At 41.9% G+C, this 18717-nt stretch overlaps 1 protein-coding gene across 5 annotated transcripts in view; it reads right to left on the bottom strand.

The window, feature by feature from the left end:
* The window catches only part of LOC138736679 (rap guanine nucleotide exchange factor 1-like), a 201933-nt gene that overhangs the window by 6284 nt on the left and 176932 nt on the right, over window positions 1-18717 (bottom strand). For all 5 annotated transcript variants that reach the window (XM_069886590.1, XM_069886581.1, XM_069886576.1 and 2 more), the window contains 2 exons: window positions 12377-12474; window positions 125-253 (listed from right to left, as the gene is read on the bottom strand). In XM_069886590.1, coding sequence (XP_069742691.1) covers window positions 125-253; window positions 12377-12474 — 227 coding nt within the window. The remainder of the gene's footprint in view (window positions 1-124; window positions 254-12376; window positions 12475-18717) is intronic.

Raw genomic sequence — 18717 nt, forward strand, 5'->3', positions numbered from 1 at the left:
TGGAACAGGCAGCTTTCTTTGCCTGTCTGGCATCGCAGTACATTTATAAAGTGCACATATCGTGGCCACATACTTCAGGGTGAGGTATATTTTTATGGAAATTCATTCAATTCTGAATACTTACATCTGCTGGAACCGTCGCATACTATCCAAGATATTGAATTGTTGCCACCGTTTAGAAAAGTTGATCTTTCCATCAATTAGATCTGGGTTGCCAAGATGAACAAAGGTCAAATCTTGCAGAATAAGACCCCTTTGAAGAAATAAAACCAAGGCAAAAGTTACAAACTTTTCACAAGCTGTCTGCGGCATGTGGCTTCAGGCTAAGAAAAATAGATAAAATTATTGATACAGATTCCAAAAAGTTCGGAGTTGACTTTCATGTTCACAAGGGAAAGAGATATTGAATTGTGTAGGATAGGTGAGGCAAAAGGGTTAGTTATGGAAAAGATAAGGATTAGTAAAGAGGGGATTTTAGAACTGCTGGGGTATATAAAGGTAGATAAGTCTCCTGACCTGATGTGATTGGTGCTGTGGGATTGGCAGGTTGCAAACGTGGTTCCATTGTTTAAAAAGGGCGCAAGGTGAAGGCCAAGCAATTATTGACCATTAAGTTTGACATCGGTGGTGGGGAAACTAATGGAAGGAATTCTTAGGAATAATATGTATAAATAACTGGAGAGGCAGGGATTGATCAGGGACACTCAATATGGGTTTGTGAGGGGAAAGTCATGTTTGACGAATCTTGTTGAATTTTTTGAAGAGGTCACCAGAAAGGTTGATGAAGGCAAAAATCTATGGATTTTAGTAAGGCTTTCAATAAGGTTCCACATGAAAGGTTAGTGAGGAAGGTTCAGTCTCTAGGGATTAATATAGGCACCAGAGTGTCATGGTAGACAACTATCTGTCAGGATGGAGCCCAGTGATGAGTGGTGTGCCTCAGGGATCGATGTTGGTTCCTTTGTTGTTTGTTATTTATATTAATGATTTGGATGACAGGTGGTAAATTGGGTGAGCAAAAATGCAGATGATACAAAAACAGGGGGAGTTGTGGATAGTGAGGAGGGTTTTCATGGACTACAGAAGAATTTGGACTGTTTGGAAAGGTGGGCTGAAAGATGGCAGATGGAGTTTAATGTAGATAAGTGTGAGGTGTTTCATTTTGGGAGGAATAACCAAAATAGGACATATGCAGTGAAGGGGAGGACATTGAGGAATGCAGAGGAACAGAGGGATCTTGGAATAATGGTTCAGCATTCCTTGAAGGTGGATTCCTATGTAGATAGGGTTGTGAAGAAGGCTTTTGGTATGTGCCAACATACTATGCTTAATGAATCATAGCATAGAATATAGGAACTGGGGGGATAATGCTGAGGCTGTTTAAGACATTGGTGAGGCCAAGTTTGGAGTATTGTGTGCAGTTCTGGTCTCCAAGTTATAGGAAGAATATAAATAAGGTTGAGAGGGTGCAAAGAAGATTTATGAAAATGTTGCCTGGATTTCAGTATCTTGAATATGGAGAAAGATTGAGCTTTATTCATTGGAACGTAGAAGGTAAAGGGGATCTGATAGAGTAGATGTGAATAGGCTCTTTCCCCTGAGGGTAGGGGAAATTGGAACAAGGGGTCATAAGTTAAGGGTTAGGGGGCAAAACTGTAGGGAGTAATATAAGTGGAGTTCTGCGTAAATCAGTGTGGTTTATGTTATATAAAACTTATTTTGTAGCTTACAACATAGCTGGATTTTTCAAGGTTTCCAGTCACCTGCTGCCATTTGCCCTGTTATACTGGTGGATTTTTAATTTCTATTTGACAATCAATGAGATAAAACAGCTGAAGCCAAGCACAATCAAAGGGAAATGCTGACCCACCAAAAAGATGACAGAAACACCAAGCAATTAGCAGAAGATGTAGACAACCTGGTCTTTTTAGCTGCTCGCATCCACACAATCAAAACTAATCAACTTCAGTTCTATTTTTCTGCACTATTTGCACCACCACTTGATTCTCTTAATATTCAGAAATCCGTTTTGAATGATGGAACCATCCAGCTGTTGTCAATGAATTCCAGATATTCCCAAACATCTGTGCTGAAATTTTCTCCATACTTCAGTTCTGAAGGCCATTGTGTCACTATGGTCCCTGGCTTTAAACCCCTCAAAAAGAAACAGTCTCTCTCTGTCTCACCTGTTGAATCAACAAGAATGTAGCAACTTTCAATGAGATTACCTCCCATACCTCTAACCTTTAGTGCATACAGCCTCTGTCTACTTGCTCTCTCTTCAAACCTGACTCTCCTGGAACAGCTTTGGTGATTATTTGTTGTGCACTATCTCTGGCATTTAGGTACGGATACTGGAGGCCCTCCCTACAGTCTTTTGACTCTCACATAATAAAGGTCAATAAACTACATGCCGCCTTTGTTGTTTCATGTTGACTTGCTTTCCTTTTTTCTTGAACTTTTGTACACAAAGGCACCCAAGTTCTTTTGAAAACCATTTCCTAATCTTTCTTCATTAGAAAAAAAATATTCTGCCTGTTTTGTGCACAGAGATGGATATCTTTTTGAAAAAAATCACTATTTTTTAGATGCATAAATACAAATATAATCGTTGCCCTCTCATTTCGTCTCCATTTCAGTCACACTTTAGAAGCTCTCTGTATCAACTTGAAAAACGCATCTTCCTGTTGATAATGGTATAGTTCCCATTATAAATGGGGACGTTCAAGAGTACAAGAAAACTTGATAGAGCGCTTATAGATATTCCGCAATCTCCATAATTTACCACATTATTACTTCATAAGGAAAAATGTTGCATCATTTAATGGGCAGCTACAAATACAAGCTGCTGATCTTGGCTCAAAACACCAAAGGTCAAGTTGCACATAACAGAAAAGCTGCAGTTCAGTACAAATGGTGTGGTGCTCCAAGCTATTGTGGATGAAACTTGAACTTGAAGCTCTATCCATCCTCTAGCTTTAAAAACCTTCATAATTGTATGAGGAAATATTGAATTGTATTTAAATTAAGGCACTCAAAGCCCTTCCAAAGAAATGATGCGTGGAATTGGAACAGATATGCCATTGCCCCATAATGGTGTTTGCCAGCTCCTGGGCACATTATGTTTGTTTCATGTGAACTTTACCATATTTGCAGCATTGGTGCAGTCTTCACTCAGGTAGCAGCTGAGACAATGACTTCCAACCACCAAGACTTAGGACTTCTAAGCTGTCAGTGCAGGCAAAACTAATGAATGTTTGTGAACATTTTTAATAGGAGGACATACAAAAAAAAATCAATTGAAAAATCTTTATATTTGCGAAGCTAATGTGCACATCTAAGATCTAAAAATTAACCAAAACTTTAAATAAAAACAGCTGTTTACTTCTCTGTTAAGCCAACGTATGGGTGCAACCCCTCCCTCGGCGAGAGCGCCAAGACAAGTGTTCTCACGCTGAACGCATCAGAACGCGTTGCAGCTGCAGAAGCCAGGAGGCCTAGGAAGGACTTCATGGCAAGGCAAAGGGAGAAGGAGGGCTCAGAGCCCTCTGCATGCTGTGTTGGAAGTCATGGCAAGAAAATTGGATAAAATGTGAAGTGCCCTCTCTGGCTTAACAGGGAGAATGACAGAGTGGCTACAAATGAGGATAGAATAAGCAGGGTGGAAAATGCATTGGTGAGGGAGAGGGAACACATCTGGAGAAAGTTGGATTTTCTAGAAAACTATAGTCAGAGGAATAATATAAAAATAGTGGAGGGCATCAAGGGTAAATATCTGGAGAGGCAGGGATTGATCAGGGACACTCAACATGGGTTTGTGAGGGGAAAGTCATGTACGACGAATCTTGTTGAATTTTTTGAAGAGGTCACCAGAAAGGTTGATGAAGGTAAAAATCTATGGATTTTAGTAAGGCTTTCAATAAGGTTCCACATGAAAGGTTAATGAGGAAGGTTCAGTCTCTAGGGATTAATATAGGCACCAGAGTGTCATGGTAGACAACTATCTGTCAGGATGGAGCCCAGTGACGAGTGGTGTGCCTCAGGGATCGATGTTAGTTCCTTTGTTGTTTGTCATTTTTATTAATGATTTTCGTTTTAGGACCCTGTGCGTTTTTTTCAGCGCTGGATCCCAAAGTGCTAGGTAGAGATACATTGGGAGAGATGGTAGTAGTGGAAGGGGCACACCAGTCACCCTTTCTGAAACCGGGCCCCAGGGAGAAACCCTGCTCCATCTGGTGAAGCTGCTGCGCCACTAGGATAGAGAGAAAAATTTGGGGGTGGTGGCAGTCGGTGCAAGGAGGGGGGGGGGGCAATGGAGCTCGAGGGTTATAAAGTATTTTTCCTACCCCGATATTAGTGCAGCGCTTTTAAAGTGCATAAAAGAATTTGAACCGGTCAAGTCATACAAAAGGGATAAGAGGGTGTCCTTTGGCACCCAGCTACTCTGAAAGTAGTATTTGGGGGGGGGGGGGGGAAAGAAATTAAGTTTGCAGAAATTGATTTTGCAAAAGGGGGTCTAATGTATTTTACTGTACGTAACATGTAAGATGGAAAGTATTTTGATAAATATGTAAACACCAGTTTTATGTAAACGTATTGGAAATGAGAAATGGGGAGGGATCTGGGAGGACTCTGCGGTGAGGGTGGTAGGGGAAAATGGAAGGGAAAGGTGTAGAGACCGTAGGCCAAACAATGGAGGGAAATGGTGATGGCATGGGAGATGTGATTACTGGGTTGGGAAGGAAGGGTGGGGGAGAGAAGATGGGGTGAAACAGAAGAGGGGAATATTGGGGGATGGGGGGATTGGGGTTTGTTGTTGTTGTATTCTGTGTTTTCTTTGTCTTTTTTCTTTCTTAGGATTTGTCATGGAACCAGTGGGCTAGTCTGAATGGTCAAGGATAAAAGATTAGATGAACATCAGATGGGAGGGGGGGTGCTGGGGTTACAAGGGAGAAATCACTGGGGCAATGACTAACTGTATAACATACCTTAGTTTTAATGTGAATGGGTTAGATGAATGGGAAAGTGAAGAGGAAAAGAATCTTGGCACACATAAGAAAATTGGGAGTGGATATAGCTTTTTTTTTTCTTCAGGAAACACATTTAATAGAACATGAACACTAAAAACTGAAGAGAGGATGGGTGGGCCAGGTAATAGCATCCTCCTCTAATTAATGTGGGGGGGGGGGGGGGGGGGTGGCAATTTTGATTGGAAAAAATGTTCCGGTGAGGATGAAGAGTTTGGTCATAAACAGGTACGTCTATGACTGTCAGATATACTTAGTCCTGGATCATACTGAACATAATCCCCCGAATTTGGATGATGAAACGTTTATACAAGATACCTTTTGAAATTAGCAGAGGGAGGAGGAAAAATTCTGGTTGTGGTGAAGATGTCTTGGACAAGTCATCGAAAAAGGTAACTGAAGTCAGGGCGGCTAAAACTACCCTGACAGAGCTGAACTTAATAGATGCATGAAGGCGGCAGCATCCAAAGGAGAGAGACTGTTCCTATTTGAGATTGCATGATTCCTACACCAGGATCATTTATTTTTAGCATCAGCCAAAATAGGATAATGGAAACCGAGTACTCGGCAAAACTTTTGTCAGACCATTCCCATTTGACACTGAGTACTGCAATGCCAGATAAACAGGAGACAGCGTACAGGTGGCACCTTAATCCATTGTTGAAGAAGCCGAGATTTTCTAGCTTTATTAGAACACAGATAGACATGTTCTGTGAGGCCAAATGCAACTCAACTGTGGAAAAATTCCTTCTTTGGGACACTCTTAAGGCATACTTGGGAGGTCAAATAATTGGATACGCAAAAGCAGTTGAAAGAATATTTAAGGGAGGTAGAGGAATTGGAACAGGAGATTGCTGACTAGAAAAATATCAGGCTTTGACAAAATAAAACAAATATAATACACTCCAAACATATACGATGGAGAAGGCCGTATTAAGTTCGAGGCAGAGATATTACAAGCTGGGGGAACAAGCCCATAAAGCCCTCTCCTGCCAGCTGAGAGCAGAGCAGGCCTTAAGAACAATTAATGCAGTCCAGGCAAGAGATGACAGGATCTCATACAAGCTGAAGGAGATAAATGAAGCCATCAGACAATGTTATGAAAAGTTTTTTTTAATCAGAATCATTAGGGAAGCCTGAGAAAATAGATGAATTCCTGTCAAAATTGGAGTTGCCAAATTTAGATCAGGAAGATCAGGAGGGATTGAAGGCTCCCTTCACAGAAGGAGGAATAGGAAAAGTTGGCAAGTCTGTGGGGGAGGATGAGTTCTCTTTCTCCCCCCACCCCCCCCCCCCTGAGTTTTATAGGGAATTCAAAGTCCTTCCAATGCCCATCTTGGAGGTGGTAAATCAGGCGGTTGAAACACATACACTCCCAGAATCTTTTTCAACAGCAATTATTACAGGGATCAATTGAAACCGTCCTCTTATAGACCTATTTCAATGCTGAATACGGACTATAAGATATTTGCTACGCCGCTGGCAAATAGATTGGAAAAGTATTTGCAAAAGCTAACAAATGTAGACCAGACGAGCTTTGTTCAAAAGAGAAAGGCTGCAGATAACATAAGCAGACTGCTGAGTATTATACATCTGGCACAGTTAAGGGATGACCCAAGTGTACCTGTGACCCTGGATGCTTAGAAGGCATTTGATAGGTTAGAGTGGGACTTCCTGTTTAAGGTACTGAAGAAACTGGTGCTAGGGTTAACTTTTATAAATTGGATTAGGGCACTGTACCACGTGCCCAAGGCTACACTTGTGACCAATGGGCAAATATCTCGAGCCTTCCCACTATTGAGATCTAGGTCCATTGTCTATTCATTTTGGCCATAGGACTGTTATCTGAAACCATACGACAGGATCCAAACATCAAGGGATTCAAAGTGGGCCGGGAAGATCACAAAGTCTATTTATTTGCGGATGATGTGCTGATATATCTGACAGACCCAACAGGTTTGCTGACCAAGCTCCACTCCACTCTGGAGGATTACGGGAAAGTCTCCGGATACAAGATTAATTGGAACAATAGAAAAATTATGTCACTTACAAAAGGGAACTATACTCAATTTAAAGAAAACAGTAAATTTAAGGGGATCAAGTACCTGGGAGTCAGGGTGGACAATAATCTGCAAAATTTATATAAACTAAATTATACCCCCTTGCTCAAAGAAAATGGAGGAGGACCTAAACAGATGGATGATACTGCTCATCACATTGGTGGGCAGTCAATTGTGTTAAAATGAATGTGTTGCTGAGGCTTCAGTACCTCTTCCAGACTTTGCCCATGGCACTGCCCCATAGACTCTTTCAGAATATTAACTCACAGGTAAGTAGATTTATTTGGAATAGGAAGATGGCCAGGATCTCCCTGCAGAAATTAGCCTGGGATTAGAGTCTGGGCAGGCTGAAATTACCAGACTTTAAGAAATATTATCGGGCAGTTCAGTCGAGGTATATTGCTTCACTCTGGGCAAAAATTGGCCTGCACACGATACATGAGAAGATGTCAGGAGACTTTTTACAAATGGTACTGAATTTTTTTTATCTGGTGACAAAGATTTCCCCTTATTAAAACATTCACTTTATGTGTGGAAATAAAATTAAACAATGTATTGGACCTAAGTTGGGGTTGTCTCCCAAAACACACCTGACTCAGAACAGCTTAATACCATGGACAATAGATAACAAGATCGTGGACACCTGGTGCCAGAAAGGGATCAGTTAAGGTCTTTCTTAAGGGACAAATTAGGTCTAGCTATGGTTCAGTAGCATGGAGGCTCTGATGCAAAAAATGGAGCACACGTTTATTTCAACAATGTATTTCTTACTCCAAGCGGAAATCCTGAAACCAGGTCTTCATACATCAAGGCAAAGGTGGGAGTCAGACTTAATTGTAATGTTTGACGAACAGTGCTGGTCAGACCTGTGTCGTGACAGCATAATCTTAATTATTAATGCTTGATATAGGCTGGTGCAGTATAAACTTTCTACCCCAGTTGTAATATACGCCTCAAAGATTGAACAAGGCCAAGCCAGAAATTTTGGATCAATGTTTGAGGTGCGGCATAGAGATGGGACTCAACCTGGTCATTCATCAGGGTGAGGCCCTTTTGGGTAGAGCAAGGCCAAGTCCTAGAGAAAATCATACTTAAAGAGTTTCTGCAGGACACAGAATTGTTCCTGTTGGGAAATATCATGGACATAAAGCTTATGATGAAGCTGTCCAAATTTTAAATCCAGTGGCCAGGAAGTGCATAGCGTTTATCTGGAAGTCTGATTTTCATCTAGGCATTGCGTGTTGAAATGCAGAAATACAGAGCTATGTTCCCCTGGAGAAAATTACCTATAATTTTACCTGCAACATATAGGTGTGAAGATATAGTACGGTTCCTTGTGCTTCATCGCTCTATCTACCCCTATATGCCCTCTCCCTGAGGGGGGATCCATCTTAATCAGGTTGAACCACAAAATTTTAAAGACCAGTGGGCCGGCGGTAAGGTCCCGACGAATCCTAAGATTATAGGTTTTTCTTTGGATTTGTTTTTATTAAGTGTAATGGTTCTGTTTTGCAACTGTCCTTATGTCTCTAACTGGTCAGAAAGATAAAGGGACACTGATAAATGTTATAAGAATAAGAGGCACGGGCTAATTTATTGCATTTTTTTCTCTGAGGTGATTATATATTTAATTTGGTCTTTGTATATGCAGTATTTATGAAATAGGGGGGTGGGAGGGGGGAAAATTGGACTCAACAGTGAAGCTTGTATATAATTGGAGAATGTAGTGTGTTTTTTTTTCTTATTATGTAATGTTGACACTGTTTGAGTTTGAAAAATTCTAAATAAAATATTCAAAAAAGGGTGTGTGCTGCCAGGCTTAACCCAGAGCAGCCTCACAGCCATATTTTCCAGCTTTAGCTGAGAAATCTATCAAAGGTCAACAACAAATTGACTGGAGCACCTAATTCACACCGAGACCAGCACTAGAAACTGGGACTTCCGAGGCAAAACATCTGTAAGACTACATATTTATGTCGACAAAGTAGGCAGGCTATTCAGTCCATACTGGCCCCTGGGACTTCTCATTTTTCTATCATCTATTCTCCTTCAGCTCCCTTTAATATGTTCTTTGGCAACCCACCAGCAAACGACAAGGTAATTTTATCTGATTAATGGATCGAAAAATGGAAAAGGCATCTGGGAGATTTCTGATCAGGTCAAAGCAGCAGGATAAATGGGATAAGTGATTGTATTGTTTCTGTCGCACTGTTATTAAATCGCAGACACGCACAGCTATGGAAACATGCACTGGCTACCTTGAACGCGTTACAGGAAAGAAAACAAATACGTATGGCACAAAAGTTGGTCACTCAACTCAGAGCCGGCCAGTCATGTTAAAAAACCAATATTCTGACAAATTTTCCTATTTTGCATTTTAAAATTAGCAAAAAGATAGAAAAAAAATGAATATCAAGTTGTGGAAATTTTTTGCCTACAGGTACTCCCTGACTTGCGACTTATGTCCATCCATCCTCTTTATCTGTATAGGTTCCATGACCTCACTGCTTGTTTTCCTTACTCCCCACCACTCTGCCAGTTTCCTGAGTGAATACTGATGAAAAACGTTTAAGATCTCCCCCATCTCTTTTAGTTCCATATAAAAGTCGACCACTCTGATCTCTTCAGGGTCCAATTTTGCCTGTTACTTTTGCTCTTAATATACCTGTGGAAACCCTTAGGATTTTCCTTTACATTGTCTGCCAAAGCAACCTTTATTTTTCTGATTTCTTTCTTGAGGTTTTTCTTGCATTTTTTTTATACTCCTCATTTGCTCCATGTTGCCTACACCTGCTATACACCTCTCTCTTCTTCCAAACCAAAAATGAAGGTTCCCTATGCCTGCTAAACCTTGCCTTTAATCCTGACAGGAACATACAAACTCAGCACTCTTAAAAATCCACTTACCTCACACATCCTTACCTGAAAACAACTGATCCCAATCCACACACTCTAGGTCCTTTCTCATTTTCTCTAAGTTAGAATCTCAACCCAATGCCCAGACCTAACCTTCTCCATAATCAACTTTAAACTAATAGCATTAGGATCATTGGACCTAAATATTCTTCGACACATACTTCTGTCACCTATCCTATCTCATTCCCTAAAGAGATCCAGTATTTCATTTGCTCCAGTTGGTAAAGGTTCCATTATTGTCACGTAATACTGCATTTAGAATGTAACATACAGGAATTAAAAAATTTTTGTCGACCATAACGATGACAGAGAGTTGCCACTTTGTCCAGAGTCCTTCACATAAATGAGGCCCCAACCAGGAATGAACTCGCGACCCTGGTTTACAAGACCAGGGCTCTAACCACTGAGCTATCAGAGCCTCTGCATATAGTAGCTCTATATATTGATTTAGAAAACTTTCCTGAACACATGTGACATTCAACCCTTTTACAGCATGGGAGTCCCTGGCAATATGTGGAAAAATAAAATCTACTACTATCACAACCTTATGTTTCCTGCAGCTGTCTGCTGTCTCTCTACAGATTTGCTCCTCCAATTCTTGTTGACTATTAGGCAGTCTATAGTCCAACCCCATGAGTGTGGTCATACCTTTCCCATTCCTCAGCTCCACCCCATATTGCCTCAGTAGTTGAGCCCTCTGTCCTGTCCTGCCTGAGCACACTTGTGATTTTTTCATTGATGAGCAATGCCATTCCTCCCCCTTTCAACCCCCGTTCTATTGCGTCGAAAGCAACAGAAGCCCGGAACATTGAGCTACCAGTCCCTCCTGCATGCAAGTTTCACTAATGACCACGTTGTCAAAATTCCATGTGCCAATTCATGCTCTAAGGTCATCTGCCTTTCCTACAATACTCATTGCATTGAAATAGATTCACTTTAGAAAATTTCCACCACATACAATCCATTGACTTCTAACAGTGCATGCAATTTTTACATCATCTTTCCACTCCTCTGGCACTCTGGTTCCCATCCCCCTGCAAATCTAGTTTAAACACACTGGAGTAGCAGTAGCAAACCTTCCCAGGAGGATATTAGTCCCACTCCATTTCAGATGCAAACTGTCCCATTGAAACAGGTCCCACCTTCCCTGGAAGAGAGCCCAATGATCCGGAAACCTGAAGCCCTCCTTCCTACACCATGTCTTTAGCCACATGTTAAGCTGCATTATCCTCCTATTTCTAACCTCACAAGCACATGGAACAGGCAACAATCCTGAGATCACAAGCCTGGAGTTTCTGTCTTTCATCCTAGCGCCTAACTCTCCGAACTCTACTTGCAGGACATCCTCACCTTTCCTACCCACATCATTGATCCCTACATGGGCCACGACATCTGGTTGCTCGCCCTCCCTCGAGAATGTTGTGAACTTGATCTGAGATCATTTGGACCCAGGCATCACAGAACCTCTTATCTGTCCCCCTAACTATTGAATCCCCTATCACTACAGCTTGTCTCTTCTCCTTCTTTTCCCTCTTATCCACAGGACCAGACTCTGAGCAGAGACCTGATCGGTGTGGTTTGAGCCTGGTAGGTCCCATTCCCCCAACAGTATCCAAAATGGCATACTTGTTATTGAGGACAACGGTCACAGGGGTGCCTGCACTACCCGCCTGTTCCCTTTCCCTCTCCTGACTGTCACCCATCTACCCTTCTCCTGCCTCCTAGATGTACTAGTGTCCCTGTAACTCCTGTTTATCAACCCCTCTGCCTCCCAAATGATCCGGAGTTCATCCAATTCCTTAACTTGGCTTGTCAGGAACTACAGCTGAATGCACTTCTCACAGATGAAGTTGTCAGGGACACTGCTGGTTTCCACATTGTGCAAGAGGTTCATTCCCCTGCCTTAGCTGCCATTCCCACTGTTTATGACTAGAGGAACAAAATATATGATATGAAATCTGCCCTTACCTGTGCCTACCTGCTGAATCCTTTTTGTTCCTTGAAAAGGATGGCCCTTTCTTACTTCAACTCCTACTATTCCTCACCTCTTACCTGATCTCGTTGAAGCCTGTTGAGCCAAAGCCTTGCCACTCTCAATCAGACCACTCTGTTACACAGTCCCTCACTGATATAGTGACATTCAGCTTCTTCATCCAATCACCTTCTAGCTGTCGCCTCGCCCCTTTTTAAATTCTAACTAATGATGCTCCTCGGTTTCATGAATGTTATCCTAATATGCTATACAAGTAATTTCCATTGGCGATTTTTCTCAAAATGTTACTGTATGAACATTCAGTATTTGAACTAAAAAACCTGATTCTGAGAACAATCATTTTAAGGTAATCTTCAGAACAACAGCTTTATAATACTTACAGATAAGGTATGCAAGGTGGTTCCACCTCTGCCAAAGCAGCTCGATACGCTCGAAATGATGAAGAGCTATCAATGAGTGTGCAGTACTCAGCCAGACCCTGAAATTAAATAGAGCAGCTTAATTTGTCCATCAACACCACAAATATCAGTAATCTAAGGCAATTTGGAAAAGAAAATATTTGCTTCATCGTAAAATTAAATGGAAGGAACATTGCAAAAATTATCATGGAATTACTGAATCGCTGATTTGAGCATAATGCTATCTGTAGTTCATGTGGGAGTTTCAAAGATTAGCATTCAGGCCTATTAGAGAAAATTGTGAACAATTGGCAATTTTCAATGATACCTGATCGATCCAAACAATTTTTTTCATGAAATGAATGCAGAAGGATGCAGAATTAAAGAGTCAGAATGAGGGAAAGTGGACTCTGAAGAAAATAAATTGAATACTATCTCTCTGTAAGTAGATTCTAAAGCCAACCTGGAAATGCTGTTTTATCTTTTCCAGAAAAGCAGAACAAAAGGGAACAACCCAAGTTCTATGAGTAAATTCAAAATAATTGTAGAGTGTGTTTCCAAATGGAAAGTAGCAGTTTACTTATTCAAGAACAAATAGCATAATTTCCATTAGAAAAATGCATTTTGGAATTCAGTATTAGTAGAATTTCAGATATATCATGCTAAATGCATAATATTTGAAGAGGGAAACAAGCACTGGGACCTGTGGTTCCATTTGATAACCCTCTAGACCTCACCCATCCATGTATCAATCCAATTTATTCTTAAAACTTAAGATCGTGCCCGCCTTCACCACATCAGATGGCAGCTCATTCCACATTCCCGCCATTCTTGGAGTGAAGAACTTTCCCTTAAACCTTTCTCCTTTCAGCTTAAAACTATGACCTTTCATATTTATCTCCCCCAACCCAAGTGGAAAAAGCCTACTCGCATCCACTCTGTCTGTACCTCTCAATCTTGTAAACCTTCATCAAATCTCCCTTCATTCCTCTTCACTCCAAGGAATAAAGTCCTAACCTGTTTACTCTTTCCCTGTAACTCAACTCTTGAAGACCTGGCAACATCCTAGTAAATCTTCTCTGCACTCTTTCAATCCTTTCTGTAGTTAGGCACCCAGAACTGCACATAATATTCCAAGTTTGGACGCCAAAAGCTTTCTTTACAACCCTGTCCACCTGTGAAACCACCTTCAGGGAGCAATGTATCCGTTTTCCAGATCTCTTTGCTCCTCTACACTCCTCAGTGCCCTACCATTTACTGTGTATGCTCTACCTTGGTTTTCCCTTCCAAAATGCAACACCTCTGCATTAAACGCTATCTGCAATTTTTTTGGCCCATTCTCCCAGAGGTCCAGATCCCTTTACAAGCTATGAAAATCTTCCTCACTGACCACAATGCCTCCAATCTTAGTGTCATCAGCAAGCATGCTGCTCTAGTTTCCCACATTATCATCCAGATCATTGACATAGACAACAAACAATAATAGTCCCAACACAGACCCCTAAAGCATACCACTAGTCATAGTGGAAGCAATCATCCACTATCACTGTTTTCTACCACACAGCCGATTTCAAATCCAGTTTACAACCTCTCCATGGATACCTAGGTTTTAACCTTCTGAACTAACCTCCCATGTGGGACCTTTGTCAAAGGCTTTACTAAAGTCCATGTAGACCAACATCCACAGCCTTTCCTTCATCTACCTTCTTGGTAATCTCCTCCAAAAACTCTACAAAATTCATTAAACATGACCTGCCATGCACAAAGCCATGCTAACTGTCTTTGATCAGCCCATGGCTCTCCACACACCTATGTTTCATTCTCAGAACTCCTTCCAATAATTTACCCTCTACTGATATCAGGTTCACCGGCCAATAATTACCTGGTTTATTTTTGGAGCCTTTTTTAAACAACGGGACAACACCAGCCACCCTCCAATCCTCTGGCACCTCACATGTGGCTAAGGACATTTTGAATATATTTGCCAGGGCCCCTGCAATTTCTACACTAGTCTCCCTCAAGGTCCAAGGAACTATCATATCCAGCCCAGGGGAATTTATCTACCTTTATTCGCTCCTCCTTAATCTCCATGTTCCATGATACTTCTCTTTGTTTCCCTTCCTCATGCATTCTGCCAGTTTCCTGAGTAAATACTGGTGCAAAAAAAACTGTTTAAGATCTCCCCCACTACGTGAGGATCCACACAGTTGACCACTTTGATCCTCCAGAGCACACGTCAAACTCTGGCCCGCGGGCCAAATTTGACCCGCGATATAATTATATTTGGCCCGCAAGATCATTTCAAAAATGTATTAGAGGTGGCCCGCCCTGCAGCGAGAGCCGATGCTGTTATTTGGTAATGTCACCCCCACCATCCTCCCCCTTCATTGGACATCCTTCCCCATTGTAACACGAGAAATTGTAACACGAGAAGTCTGTCGATGTCATCAGCCGGCAAGCCAGTTGGAAGGCTCCCCACACAACCAGTCACTTCTCCCACCTGTCGAGCGGTGCGGTGGATGGGCGAGCGCCTGTGATTTCCTGTCGGCGCGACGGACATGGCAGGCTGCGCACGGCCCCCGGGCAGCGCGAGCCCCTTCCACAGCGCGAGCGCACTTCTCCCGGTCGCCACAGCCTTCAGCGCTTGCACCCGCGCGGACCCCAGGGACAGCTGCTTCGGCCCTGCACGTGAAGAGAGAGATGGTGGCTGTCCACAAAGGCTGATCGGCAGCGCGGTGGGCCTGAGTGGGTGGGTAAGCAGGGGTGGGCAGAGGGTGCAGGTGAGGAGTAATGGGCAGGGGAAGCTATGGTGGTGCAAGGGCCAGTTAGAGGGATGGATGAGTAGAAGGAGGGGTGGATAGGGAAGAGGTAAAAGGGGAGGGGCAGGGTGAGTAGGGGAGGGGTGATTAGAGGGTGAGAGACGGGTAGAGGGAGGAACAGGTTGAGGGGAGAGGCAGTAGAGGGGCGTGTATAGGATGGGGTGGGTAGAGGCAGAGCGAGTGGAGTGAGGGGTGAGTAGAGGTTGGGTAAAGGACTGGTCAGGTAGAGGGATGGTGGGTCGAGGGTGAATAGACGCCTAGAGCCTGAGGAGTGAGCAGGAAATGCTGAGTCCTGATGCAGGCCAAAATGGACACAGCCTGTGAATGGTGACAACATCTCCACAGGGACCAAATATGTTTCCCTCAGGTCAAGCAAAGGGTGAACTTGAGCTACCTACTCCTGACCTGTAACATTATCCTCCTAAAGTTATATCCTAAAGTTTAACATTACATATGTTGAAAGAAGAGAAAACATGCAGATGTTGTTGAAAATTTTCAATAAATATTTAGTTCGGCCCTCGACTTAGTCCAAGTTTTTAATTTTGGCCCTCCGTGAATTTGAGTTTGACACCCCTGCTCTAGAGGACCAATTTTGTCCCTTATTATCCTTTTACTCTTAATATACTTGTAGAACCTCTTTGGGTTTACCTTCACGTTATCTGCCAAAGCAACCTCATTTCCTCTTTTTGTCATCCTGATTTCCTTCTTGAGTATTTTCTTGCATTTTCTGTTCTCTTCAAGTACCTCATTAGTTCCTTGTTGCCAATCCTTGCTATACGCCTCCCTCTTTTTAACCAGATCACCAATATCCCTTGAAAACCAGGATTCCTTATATGTATGTTAACTTTTGTTAACTTTGTCTTTAATCCTAACAGGAACATGCAAACTCTGCACTCACAAAATTTTACCTTTTGAAGGCCTTCCATTTACTTAACACACCCTTGCCAGAAAACAACATATCCCAATATAGTCTTCCCAGCTCCTTTCTCATTTCCACAAAATTTGCTTTCCTCCAATTTAGAATCCCAATATGAGGACCAGACTTATCCTTTTCCATAATTAACTTGAAACTAATGACAGTATGGTCACTGGACCCAAAATGTTCGCCTACACATACATCTGTCACCTGACCTGTCTTGTTCCCTAATAGGAGATCAAGTACTGCATCTTCTCTCCTTGGCCGGTTTATAATACAACACTATCAGTGAGGGCACACCTTTCCCATTCCTCAACTCCACCAAATGGTCCCTGTCGACAAACCCACCCACCCCTCCAACCCGGCTGTCTTGACTTCATGCAGCTGAGATACTTTCCCTGACTAGCAATGCCATTCCTCCCCCTTTCATCATTCCTACTCATTTCATCCCTCCCCCCATTAGGTCTGAAACAACAGAATTCCAAAACATGACAGTGCAAAATGCAATTTGAAAAAAAAAATCAGTATTGTAATCTTTAATTTTGTATAGTTTAATTTGTCAAGTAAAATTTAATTTTAATTTAGAATCCCGTTGCTGGAGCTGTAATAGTGTTGAGCCAGTCACTATATTAACCATGCCACCGCCATAATTTACTCCGTTCCCCAGGTTTACAGATAAAGTCTTACTAGTATATTTAATTCGAACAAAAATAAATCCTCTTATTAGGCAGGAATAGGGAGATATTTTGGGAGAGTCGCTCCAGCAGGGAGCGGCATCAGCCAGCCCTTCATCCTGGGCGCCACCATTTCATTGCAATACAACTTTATTCATAAAGATGCTGTGGGTGGGGTATGATCGGGGTGCTCTGTGCTGCATGTTTGCTCCTATATTCATCAGGCAACCCAATTCACTGCCACACAAGTGTCCCGGTCAGGCCCTCAATGCACCTTCATTGCGCTGACAATCTGGCTTACCTCCACACAAGTGGCAACAGTGAAAAGAATGAGTGTACATTGTGGGGCATTGCTAGTTCAGAGGGGAAGCTTATGTGACCAACAAAGTCTCAGCAATCCCCTGCGGGGTCCATCCGCCCAGTCTTATTCATGCAAACTATTTATTTAATTGATTTTTTTTTGCCAGCTATTTGGTACAGCAATTGCTGGAGAGCGTAAATGAGCTACTTGTGCGACAGAAAGAGGTACAAAGAAAATGCTCAACTGATTCCCCTCATAATCAATTTCCCTCATGTTAGAAAAAAATTCATTGTCACTATCTCAAAATTTGCCTTCCCCCTACTAATCTTCTTTCTCTAATCTATTGAGTAAAGACTTAATAAATTTTGTCATCTCTGTAGACTAGTCATGTTTGGCAAACACTGGGGAACACTGTCTTGGTGTGCTTTTGTCAGTTGTTTTTTAAAAAAAATAAAAAATCAGACATAAGGCAAGTATCTGCTTACACCACGATTGTAGGATCTATGCCTGTAATACAGAAACACCTTGATGCTGGAGATTACAAGTCAAAGCAGTGTACGAAAGTTTGTCACCAGTTACTTACTGTCTTTATTCAAGACATTTGGCAGAGCAATGTGCTTATGTGCCTGACTTAGTACTATGGAGGGAAAACAAAGTTCAATATTTCAGTGAAAAAACACACAAATGCTGAGAAACTCAGCAGGTCAAAGAGTGCCTTTATGTAGCACTTTATGTGCCTTGTTCGAAACGTTGGTGATGTATTTTGCTACATAAAGGCACCGTTTGACCTGCTGAGTTTCTCCAGCATTTATGTTTTTCACAACCACGGTGTCAACAGAATCCTGTGTTTTACCTCAATATTTCAGTACTCACTTTATCAAATTTATGTAGTCGACAGTATATTCACTTGCTATAATGAAAACAGAAAACACTGGGAAAAACAGGTAAGGCAGCAACTGAGGTAAGAGGAACAATCCACATTTTGGGTTTCTGACCGACTGTCAGAACTAGCAAAGACCCATTTGTGTTAATTTGCTGGATTGTACCTAAAACAAACTTTCTCACTGTATCTCAGTACACATGACAATAAACTTGAACTTAAGACCTTCATCTTCTGTTTAAAAAAAGATGGTTTCAAAAGAACACAAGTCATGAGGCCAAAGAGCTTCATTCAACAAGATCATGGCAGATATTTTTCCCTAAACCCATTATGGTGTGCAATCTCAGTATCTCGCTTATTTTAGCATTAAGAAATCTATCAATCTCAGCTTTGAATTTACTGAACATCCTGGACATAGAGAATTCCAAAGATTTACAACCTGGTGTGAAGAAATTTATTGTGTTGGGAAGGCCATCCACATAACCTAAACTATACTCTGCAACTATTTCCATGTCTTTTGGAATTACTTTCTCAATTAGATCTTCCTAAATTTGATTTAATTCCCGGGCTCTATGACAAACATTCAGTGAATTGGGCAGTGTGCATGGAAAGAGACACAGTGTGTGGCAGGTTAAGCTCACTCCTTTATTTGGGCTGGTAAGGCTGCTTTTATACTGTTCAAGTTCCCGCCGTTTTGCTGATTGACTGAGTCAACCATATGAATAACAATAGA

This window comes from Narcine bancroftii, chromosome 1, assembly GCF_036971445.1.
Source record: "Narcine bancroftii isolate sNarBan1 chromosome 1, sNarBan1.hap1, whole genome shotgun sequence".
NCBI lineage: Eukaryota > Metazoa > Chordata > Chondrichthyes > Torpediniformes > Narcinidae > Narcine > Narcine bancroftii.